Below are 11,787 nucleotides of genomic sequence, written 5' to 3'. Positions count from 1 at the left end.
ATTGCACGGAGGCGCAGCCACTGGTAACTTGTGCCGAACTCATTAAGTGGTGTGCACTTTCTAGAGAATTCTGGGCGTCTTATGCCTTAAGCCCCTTATGAAGCCCCTCACTATCGCTGGCGTACCATAAGGCAGCCTTCTCTAACCACAATAACCCTTTTGTTTTGACACAAAAAAAGCTACAGGTGTATATGAGAGTCTTCAGTGTGTGTGAAGTTAAGATATTATACAGGGGCCATCACTGTAATCCGCAGAGAATCCCCTGTGTGAATGTAACCACATGATGGGAGTAATGTCGGACATGACAGAGCAGAGGTGCAGTCAGATACCCTCCAGCCCCGTACAGAATAGCAGGCGGTACAGCCGGCTGCTCCTCACACACCATCTACAGGTGACAGAGGAGGAAGCCGGCGGAGAAGGAAGCAGGGCGCCAAGCAGCGCGCGTTCTCCAGCCTCAGGAGTATGGCCTCTGCCGGCACCCGTAGCTGCGCTTTGTGTAGGAAGAGAAAGTGAACTGTAGTGAGGAGGAGCGGGCACGGAGCAGGATGGCACACAACGTAACGCTGGCACTAACTCTGCCCATCACCTGCCACATCTGCCTGGGCAAGGTAAGAACACCGGGCCGGCCCTCAGTCTGCTGTGTGGTCCCACAGTCTGTGCACAGTGACTGCACTATACCGGGCATGGAGTGCTGCTTCTGACCACCAGACCCCTGGCTCCTCTTTTCCCCAGAGTTGTAAGGGTTTGCACATAGTTGAGGACACGGGCAGTGTGCAGTGCTGTACGGTGAGTGTGATAAGGACTGGGAATGGACCATTTCCCCAGAGCCATGATGAGCCGCAGTGTATGTGTCCTCTGCTGCTGCCAGTGTCACACTTCACTGCTGCCATGGGCCCCACAGTAGGCACAGGCAGGATGGGCGCCGAGGCGTGCGCCCCATAGTAGGTATAGGCGGGATGGGTGCCGAGGCATGCGCCCCACAGTAGGCACAGGCAGGATGGGTGCCGAGGCATGCGCCCCACAGTAGGCACAGGCAGGATGGGTGCCGAGGCATGCGCCCCACAGTAGGCACAGGCAGGATGGGTGCCGAGGCATGCGCCCCACAGTAGGCACAGGCAGGATGGGTGACGAGGCATGCTCCCCACAGTAGGCACAGGCGGGATGGGTGCCGAGGCATGCGCCCCACAGTAAGCACAGGCGGGATGGGTGCCGAGGCATGCGCCCCACAGTAAGCACAGGCAGGATGGGTGCCGAGGCATGCGCCCCACAGTAAGCACAGGCAGAATGGGTGCCGAGGCATGCGCCCCACAGTAAGCACAGGCAGAATGGGTGCCGAGGCATGCGCCCCACAGTAGGCACAGGCAGGATGGGTGCCGAGGCATGCGCCCCACAGTAAGCACAGGCAGAATGGGTGCCGAGGCATGCGCCCCACAGTAGGCACAGGCAGGATGGGTGCCGAGGCATGCGCCCCACAGTAAGCACAGGCGGGATGGGTGCCGAGGCATGCGCCCCACAGTAAGCACAGGCGGGATGGGTGTCGAGGCATGCGCCCCACAGTAAGCACAGGCGGGATGGGTGCCGAGGCATGCGCCCCACAGTAGGCACAGGCAGGATGGGTGCCGAGGCATGCGCCCCACAGTAGGCACAGGCAGGATGGGTGCCGAGGCATGCTCCCCACAGTAGGCACAGGCAGGATGGGTGCCGAGGCATGCTCCCCACAGTAGGCACAGGCAGGATGGGTGCCGAGGCATGCGCCCCACAGTAAGCACAGGCGGGATGGGTGCCGAGACATGCGCCCCACAGTAAGCACAGGCGGGATGGGTGCCGAGGCATGCGCCCCACAGTAGGCATAGGCGGGATGGGTGCCGAGGCATGCTCCCCACAGTAGGCACAGGCGGGATGGGTGCCGAGGCATGCTCCCCACAGTAGGCACAGGCGGGATGGGTGCCGAGGCATGCTCCCCACAGTAGGCACGGGCGGGATGGGTGCCGAGGCATGCGCCCCACAGTAAGCACGGGCGGGATGGGTGCCGAGGCATGCGCCCCACAGTAGGCACGGGCAGGATGGGTGCCGAGGCATGTGCCCCACGGTAAGCACAAGTAGGATGGGTGCTGAGGCATGTGCCCCACGGTAAGCACAAGTAGGATGGGTGCTGAGGCATGCATCCACCATAATGACCCCCTGTAATAAAACTGTGTGTTATACGTTTGGTGACCCTCTGTGTAGGAAAGCTCAGAATACTGTTTTTCCCTACACAGTTAAGCAAATGGTATATCGGACAGACGGAGGCCGAAAAATCCTCACTTGGTCACATGGCAACGTTACAGTATATATCCGGAAAAGCTCCTGACTAGAGTTGAGTGAACCCGAATTGTAAAGTTCGGGGTTCGCACCGGACACTGTGTCTGGTGCTGAACTCCGAACACATACTTCTCTTTCGAAGTCCGTTTTACAATTCGGGAGTATCAGGGAGGAGAGAGAGATTTTCCATCTCCAAAGTTCGGGTCACCATTGATTTCTATGGGGTTCGGGTACAGTTCTGGTACCCGAACTAAATTTTGGACTAAACTTCCACCGGTTCCCTCATCCCTATTCCTAACATATCCTATGGGCTAAATGCACAGACAGAGTGTGGACCTAGCCTTCCACATCTAATGAGGAAGGTGCTGGTGTATAACAGCCCAACACTCTTTTTGGCCTCGGCCAGGTTAAAGGGGTTGTCTTTAGGCTAGGTGCAGACTGGATTCTCTCATCCAAGAATATTGGGTTGATTATGCTAATCACACTCTGATCAAATTCTGATTAGAGTGTGATTTGCATAATTGACCTGATTCTCTCAGATGAGATGATGGAGAAAAAAATTCTCCATCTTCTCTATTGTCAGTCTATGGAAATCGGACTGCACTCAGATGTCATCCGAGTACAGTCCGATGGTTTCCACAGACTTGCATGGCCAAGTGTGATCCAAATATCTGATCAAAATTGAGCATGCAGCGTTTTATTCCCCTGACCGGCTCTACCTGAGGAGAAAATCAGACATGTGCACGGCCCCATAGAATAACATTGGTCCACGTGAAATCCAGTTTTTTGTTGGATCACACTCGGTCCGAAAATACGGCCATGTGCACGAGCCCTTAGGGTAGATGATATCTTATTGGTGGGGGCCCGACTTACAGGACGTCAGAACAGAGTACTTTTTCCAGTACGTCCCCATGACAGCACCATAGGAGGAGTAATCCCATATCCTGTGTAGGGACAGGAAGCACAAGAGGTTAAAATCCCTCCCACCCCCAACCTCCTCAGTGTTTTTCCTGTCCCTACACAGGACAGGGAGTACAGGAGGAGCGCTGTGCAGGAGCACTGGAGAAAAAGCTTTACCTCAAGGGACCCCGGGAGATCGGGGGGGCCGCGGCTCTCTCCTTCCCGCCGTCAAGCGGGTCCTGGGCCGACACTCCCTGTCGGGAGTCCCTCAGCCCTCCGGTGTGCTGGTGCCTCCAGGTGCCGCTTCCCTATCGCCGGGGCTCTCGGCGGGTCCGGCTCCAGGACCGCCCGGCGTCGAAACCGGAAGTCCGGAGATGACGACTTCCGGTGGCGGTCGCGCGGGAAATTCAAACCGCGTTTAGACCAGAAGACAGGGAGCAGGAGAAAATGACAGGACGACCAGGTAAGGTATAAGAAGGGGGGCTGGGGAGCAGCAAAGGCAGGCTTACAGCTTTGGCACCCCTGGCAGTACAATGGCAGATATGTCACACGCTGATACCCTCCCTGGATCGCCCCACAGTCATGTAAGTGTACCATTACCCCTTTTTATATGGCTAATGGAGCTTACTCTTACCAGGCACTCCATATTTTTTATAGGATGTCTCTGGGCAATTACCACCTCCTTCTGAAAAAAAGGATACGGGGAAAAATGCCACAGTAAAATCCAAGTGGTGTCTGGATTGTAACATCAGACTTCCCGACTCATATACAAAACGTCTATGTGCTGAATGTAGTGCCTCCATGCTAAAGGAGGAGCACGGGGCTTTATTAAATGAGATGCGCAGTATAATTAAAGAAGTTCAGGCTTCTATCACGTCTCTGCAGCCCCGAGGTTCAGGAGTCCAGGATGTCCCGGGACCCAAAAAACCCAGAGAAGATATAGCACCATCTTCTGAGGGTGAAATCGACCCATCTGGCGACTCTGACAGTGAGACCATTAGTGCATGTCAGGGCGGGGAACAGAAAGGATATGTTCCACTCAAATGGTATGGATATTCTTCTACGAGCCGTCCGAAACACTATGCAAGTAGAGGAAACGGAGAAGAGCAGTAATATTCAGGATGGGATGTTTGGTGGTCTTAAAACCCAGAGATCCATGGTTTTTCCTGTTAATGCTCATGTGAAGGACATGATACTGGAGGAATGGAAAGATGCAGAGAAGAGACTCTCTATACCACGAGACTTCCGCGCCCGACTATCTTTTGACCCAGAGGACACCAACGTGTGGGACACTGTTCCTAAAATTGACGTCCCAGTGGCTAAGGTGGTCAAGAAAACCTCTATCCCCTTTGAGAACTCTTCAGGACTTAAAGATTCTATGGATAGGAAGGCGGATGGACTTTTTAAAAAAGCCTGGGAATCTTCGGTGGCAATTATTAAATCTAATATCGCTGCTACATCTATTGCCAGATCCATGAGAGTCTGGCTAGAGAGTCACCTACGGAATGGCACCCCGAGGGAAACTCTCCTTCAATCATTGCCCCTATTAAAAATGGCAACAAATTTTTTGGCCGACGCTTCAGCGGAATTGGTCAGATTTGCGGCCAGAAATAATGTGCTTTCCAACTCAGCCCGTAGAGCTGTTTGGTTAAAAACATGGTCTGGAGATACAGCTTCTAAGAACAAACTGCTCCATTCCATTTTCAGGGCTCAGAGTATTCGGACCTGTACTAGATGACATTCTAGAAAAAGCATCCGATAGAAAGAAGGGTTTCCCTGAGGAGAAAAAGAAGGAGCAGCCCTTTCACAAACCCTTCCCCTCCCGTTAATATAACACTTAGAAAAAAGGGGGGTCCTCAAGCTGGAGTTTTAATAAGGGGAACAAAGATAGGAAATACCAGCCCAGTACTAGCTCCCGTCCAAAACGACAATGACTATGTCAGAGTAGGGGGGCGATTAAAGTTTTTCAAAAACAGTTGGCATCAGGTCACTCAAAATCCCTGGATACTAACAACTATAGCACAGGGTTACAGGATAGAGTTTTCTCAAGATCCCCCTCAAAAATTCCCCCTGACAAAGGGTTACCCTATTCTCTTTCCCGTCTACGGGCAGACATAGAGAAGCTGCTACATCAGAGGGTTATTGTGACAGTTCCAGAACACGAACAACATCGGGGCCATTACTCCTCTCTGTTTTCAATAAAGAAACCGTCAGGAGAGTTCCGTACAATTATCAACTTGAAACTCCTAAACCGATGGGTCCGCTACAAAAAATTCCGCATGGAATCCGTAAGATCAGCCATTCCTCTAATAGACGCAAATGCGGTAATGTGCACTCTGGACCTCAGGGATGCATACTACCACCTGCCAATACATTCCTCAAGTCAGCAATATCTGAGATTTGCACTACCATCAGGCAGTCAGATTCTACACTACCAGTTCCGATGTCTTCCCTTTGGCCTGTCATCTGCTCCCAGAATCTTTACGAAGATCATGGCAGAGGTGGTGGCCTATATCCGACTCAGGGATATTACCATCATTCCGTACTTGGACGACTTCCTGGTGGTGGCAGGATCTTCTCTAGGTATGACGCAACATCTGCAACTTGTCCTACAGACATTTACCAGCCTGGGTTTGATTGTGAACAAAGAAAAATCCAATCTTATCCCCAGTACTTCACACATCTTCCTGGGAGTCCATCTCGACTCCCGAATGCGAATGTCTTATCTCCCGAAAGACAAAATGCTCTCAATTCCACAAAGGATTCGTTCTTTTTCAAGAGAGAAGAAACCTTCGATCCGAAAGGCAATGAGTATTTTGGGAATCATGACGTCATGCATCACCTGCATCAGATGGAGCCAGTTCCATTCCAGGCCTCTACAGAAATGCATCCTGGAAGTGACAGACGGACATCAGAATTACCTAGACAGGAAGATGTCTTTGTCCTGAGACGCCCAGGACTCTCTACGCTGGTGGCTCGACCAGAAGAATCTACAGAAGGGAGTGCAGTGGATTCTGGAACCTTGTCTTTTAGTGACCACGGACGCAAGTCTCTCCGGATGGGGAGCACGAGTGGGAGATTCTTATCTCCAAGGAACATGGTCCACAGAGATTCAGACCCGATCATCAAATTTTCGGGAACTACAGGCGATCTGGGAAGCCCTACAGAGAAGCCGGGCGGTCTTAAGAGACAGACATGTAAAAATCCTGTCGGACAACATCACGGCAGTCTCTTTCATCAGACATCAGGGCGGACCAAGGCACCCACTTCTCCAGTCCCTGGCCAAATGGATATTCTCAGGGATAGAGAAAATAGTGAGCTCCATTTCACAGTTCACCTTCAGGGATCCGACAATCGGGAGGCAGATTACCTCAGCAGGCGTCAGATGAAGGCTTCAGAATGGGAACTGAACGAAGAGGTGTTCCAGCAACTAACTCGCAGATGGGGTCAACCGCACCTAGACCTTTTTGCATCCAGAACGAATGCAAAGATGACATCTTTCTTCTCTCTCGACCCAGGAGATCATCCTCTGGTAGTGGATGCTCTCTCACAATATTGGGGAGATGGCCTAACATATGCCTTCCCACCTGCCCCTCTAATTCCGAGAATGCTGTGGAAAATTCAGGAAGATCGGGCGACAGTCATAGCAATTGTCCCGTTCTGGCCAAGAAGGAGTTGGTTCTCCCTTCTACATCATTTAGCGTTGGAAGACCCAATCGTTTTACCATTTCAGGAGGATCTTCTGACGCAGGGTCCACTGTTGCATCGGAATCTTCAACCACTCCAGCTCTCAGCCTGGCTTCTGAAGGGGAGATCCTGAAGAACAAGGGCTTATCCGCCAGAGTGATCCAGACTGTGAGGACCTGGCCACTTTCTAAATACTTTTCCAGCACTGAGCACCCCTTTTCGTCAATCTTAATTTTGTGTTTTGTTAGAAATTTGCTTGCTGTGTTTTGTTAGTGATTTATTTGCTCATCAGTTCAACCTCCGGTATTCATTCCATTCAGTGACCATATCTCCGAGACCTTGGGCCATTGTTCTCTCCGTCACCACAGGTAGTCTCACATGCAAACCCAGGGGATGGGTTCCACCTGAGAAAATATCTCCACTAAGGCACAACTAGCTACGGGAGGGAGGGGTGAGCTCTTCTGCCGATTGAGGGGGGCTGAACCCTGTGCAGGAGAAAGGGAAGATTCATTGCTACTCGGACTGAGAGCTGGGTGGTATCACGGGCTGCAGTCGTGATATCCATCATCCTAAGGAGCATATGCTGTGACTGCCAATATACCGGCGGGAGATACCAAAAGTTGGGGGACAGTGGGTATCACCTGGTATGGGGCAGTGGAACTACTGATCCCAGGTTGGAAACTCAAGGACTAAGAGAATTTCCTGTTGGACATTTGCCTGGAATTGCTGTTCACCTTGGTCGGAAGGAATAAAACTAATTGCATCGATAACCTGCCTAGGTGATTATTAAAATCCACAACCGCACATCTTTACACAGACTATGCAGGCTAGTAGAAAACCTGTAACCCAGGCCATATATAAAAAAGTCTGGAGGACCTTTTGTCAGTTCCACAGGACGGTAGACACCTCTCAGCCAGACATCCCAGCGATCCTTGATTTCTTGCAGGCAGGATTTGACGCAGGTCTTAGACCAAGTACCTTGAAGATTGCGGCACTAGGTGCTTTCTTCGACACATCATTGTCCTCGCATCCCTGGATAATCAGGTTTGTCAAGGCAATCCAGAGACTTAGGCCTACCCAGAGAATTTCTTCCCCTCCGTGGGATCTGAATCTTGTCCTGAGAGTCCTTTGCAAACCTGCCTTCAACCCAGTTAATGAATTGGGAATAAAGAACTTGACTTTGAAAACAGTCTTCTTGGTGGCAATCACCACGGCTAAACGGTTGGGTGAAATCCAGGCTTTATCTGTTGTCGAGCCTTGTATGAAGATTCGGGATGATTGCATCATTCTGAAGCTGGATCCAAGTTTCTCCCCGAAGGTGGTGTCATCGATGACCTTAAACCAAGAAGTGGTTCTTCCATCATTCTGCGAAAACCCTAGGAGTCAGAGGGAGGAAGAGTTCCACCATCTCGATGTCCGCAGAGCAGTGTTTGGCCTATTTGGATGCCACTTGGAACTGGAGATTAGACTCTAATCTTTTTATACAGTTTGGGGGAAAAATAGAGGCAGGAAGGCTTCAAAACCATCTTTAACTAGATGGGTCACATCCATGATTAATCTATCATATCTTTCAGAAGGACAGCCTCCCCCTGAAATTATCAAAGCCCATTCCACCAGAGCAATTTCCATCTCATGGGCAACTAGAGCAGGGGCTACCATTGAACAGATATGTACTGCAGCCACATGGTCAGGACATACTACTTTCTGCAAACACTACAAGCTAAATGTTCTCTCACAGCAGAGATCTGCCTTTGGTAGGAAGGTACCTCAGGCAGTTATCCCACCCTAAGCTATGAGTTCTTGGGTATACTCCTATGGTGCTGTCATGGGGACGTACTGGAAAACCGGAATTAGTCTTACCGGTAATGATGTTTCCAGGAGTCCACATGACAGCACCCTTATTTCCCTCCCTATATTGCTACTGTATGTGACTCTAACATATGTTTAAGCAGTCTAAAATAAAATTTTGTTGTACCCAGCCAATGTGGTTCTTGGAAAATCACTGAGGAGGTTGGGGGTGGGAGGGCTTTTAACCTCTTGTGCTTCCTGTCCCTACACAGGATAAGGGATTACTCCTCCTACGGTGCTGTTGTGGACTCCTGGAAACATTACCGGTAAGACTAATTCCGGTTTTTCTCCATTAGAATGGAGCCATAGGGAGCTTACTCAACTGCTGCTACATTTATTTTCTATGGACAAAACCTAACATAAAAGCAAAGGGAATAAATACTCTGTAGTGAATAAATAGCAGTAGTGCATGAAAATAATATACTTGGTTAACATGATTTTGATCAAAAGAACATAAAAGCCATCTCACTGTGTCACAGTGATTCTATTCAGGACGGTCCTAACCTCTACTATTAAAACTTTTCTATGGGGCTGCTGAGCGCTGCGCTTAGCTTTTTCTGGCAGCCCCATATAGAATGAATGGCGATGCCTGTGGGAGTACGACTTGCTGCTCCATTTTGTAATTGGGATAAAAGATCCCTCATAAGTGTGGGACCTAGCTGCCCGACCTCCCTTTTCACCACCCCCATGATCCTGCAGATAGGTGGTAACTTGTTTTCCCCAGACAACCCCTTTAATGAGCTAAGCAGTACAGTGACTCAGTGTTTAACACTGTTGTTTTGCAGCGTTGGGGTGAAATCCCACCAAGGACCACATCTGCAAGGAGTTTGTATGTTCTCCCCGTGTTTCGTAGGTTTCCTCCGGGTTCTCCGGTTTCCTCCCACACTCCAAAGACATACGGATAGGGAATTTAGATTGTGAGCCCCAGTGGGGACAGTGATGACTGTAAAGCGCTGTAGAATTAATGGTGCTATATAAGTGAGTAACATAAGCGGAGATTACTAATGTGATAAGAGCAGGTGATTTATGCAATTTTCGAATGTATTGTAAATATTGGCAAGGCTACTATAAGGCTTCATTCAGAGGTCTGTGAGTCACGCAAGGATCTCTGTATTTCATAGGTAGAACACATACCCATTATGGTCTATGGAGCTGTGTGTTTACCTACTAGAAAAATCACAGACGTGATTGCAGATTTGGGTATGTTGCGTCTCCGGTCTTCGCTGCTTGTACTCCTCGCAACCCAGAAGTGGACAGTACTGCCTCTTTTCTGGCAATGGAGGCTACAGTAAGTGGAGCCCACCGGGTAGCGCATACAATAGCCCCACACCACCCCTAGATCTGTGCATTGGCAGCCCACAGAGGCGGGGTGCAGGGTGTAGTGTCCTGCAGCGACATAATATGGCAGCCCCCAGTGGCTAAAAAAATGATAGAAAGAAAGCAGCAATACAATTCAATAAAACATTGGTTCAAGCAACGTGTTATTTAGCATTTTTTTCAATGTTCTATAAACGCGGCAGCTTCGCTTTAATTATTCTTTGCTTTCTTACATTTATACAAGTTTCTTTTCTCTCCGTTCATGTGTATTTCTGCTGATTACACTTTTGGTGCATTGACACACAGTTTATTTATTTGCGTTGATTTTTTTGTATTTAAACATGAAAAATCTATATTAAAAAATGTTTTGTATAGTTTTTCATTTGTTTTTTTGTGTACAGGGTTGTGTTTTTGTATTTTTGTTTTTCTGTTTCTATAGATTCAGTGGCCAAACTTGAAGCGTTTTGGTTTTTTTTCAAGCAAAAATGTCTCAAAAATTGTTATGTTGCACCTCTTTCTGGTGTGTGTGTTTCCCACTGAAATGAATGGGGGCTTAGTATGTGAGTAATTGAAGCGGTTTTTCGTGTGCACTGCAAATTCACATTCAACTTCATTTGAACACACTCTTAGGAAATGTCCGCACGTGGCAGAAAAAAAATCCTCTGTGCAATTTCTTGCGGATTTGCTATTGGGCATTGCAATGGGTAATATCCGCACTGAGAGTCCACAGAAATAATTTCCTGCAGATACAAAATCTGTGTGAATATTGTCCCACAGTGGGGAGGAGACTACGGTAATTATTCTCTCATCCACTTTGCTACTACTGTAATATGCTGCAGATTTTTTACTAGCAAATGCAATGCAATTCTGGATGGAAAATCCACAGTTTATATGCTATGTATGAAAAAGCCCTGAACGTAATTTTTTCTATTCATATTTTACCAGTTTTTTTAGATTGTACAGTTCCCTAATTTATACCCAAAAGTTCAGGTATTAATTAATTAACTTGAAGTGTTAGGATATACAGGCAGATGGGCATATCCCCTGTATACTGTTATAGTAACATCCTCTTAGGGGATAACAGAGCAAAGGAGGCACATGGTAATAACACCATCAGTTGTCGGGCACTGACTGTGTGTATACGGGGTGATGGGGCCACGGGGAATGTCATACCTTACTGCTGTCCGCATCCACTATTGCATCGTGTCTGACATGTGCACTCCGCTCAGATGCACTACATGTACTTTATATAGTGTATTCAGTATATACACAGTGGTGAACTGCTTATCCTCATCATGAGGCACTGATATTAATATCGTCCTGTTTCTATTAAGGTCCTATTTTTCTTGATTGCAGGTACGAGAGCCCGTTATCTGTGCCAACTATCATGTCTTCTGCTCCATCTGCATTGAACTATGGTTGAAAAATAACAGTCAGTGCCCCGCTTGTAGGGTGCCCATAACTCAGGAAAACCCCTGCAAGAATATCATAGGTAAGCTAAATTGTGCTCATTTCTTTCCATGTTCATACCTGATCATTTCCAAGAATTTTTCAGTGTATTCATTCTATTAAGTCATCCATCAGCAGTTGTTTTTCCAGTTACTCACCCATGATAGTGGTCATAGGCAATCGCGCAAGCAGAACAGTGACTAGGGGGTCTCTCCTCATGAACTCAACAGCGTCAACTATAAGTCAACCGGTTTCTGTGGTTTTTTTTTGTGCTATTATCCGAAT

General features: G+C 48.6%; 1 protein-coding gene across 1 annotated transcript in view; it reads left to right on the top strand.

Moving 5' to 3' along the window:
- Positions 1–327: 327 nt before the first annotated feature.
- OBI1 (ORC ubiquitin ligase 1) overlaps positions 328–11,787 on the top strand; it is a 47,833-nt gene continuing 36,373 nt past the window's right edge. The window contains exons 1-2 of the mRNA XM_073664086.1: positions 328–608; positions 11,410–11,545. Of these exons, the coding sequence (XP_073520187.1) occupies positions 546–608; positions 11,410–11,545 (199 nt within the window). The 5' untranslated portion in view covers positions 328–545. The remainder of the gene's footprint in view (positions 609–11,409; positions 11,546–11,787) is intronic.

The sequence above is a fragment of the Phyllobates terribilis genome, unplaced genomic scaffold (assembly GCF_046119375.1).
Source record: "Phyllobates terribilis strain yellow unplaced genomic scaffold, ASM4611937v1 Scaffold_2__4_contigs__length_985480577, whole genome shotgun sequence".
NCBI classification, from domain to species: domain Eukaryota; kingdom Metazoa; phylum Chordata; class Amphibia; order Anura; family Dendrobatidae; genus Phyllobates; species Phyllobates terribilis.
Note: the sequence above shows the minus strand (reverse complement) of the source record. Positions and strands in the feature narration are given on the sequence as shown.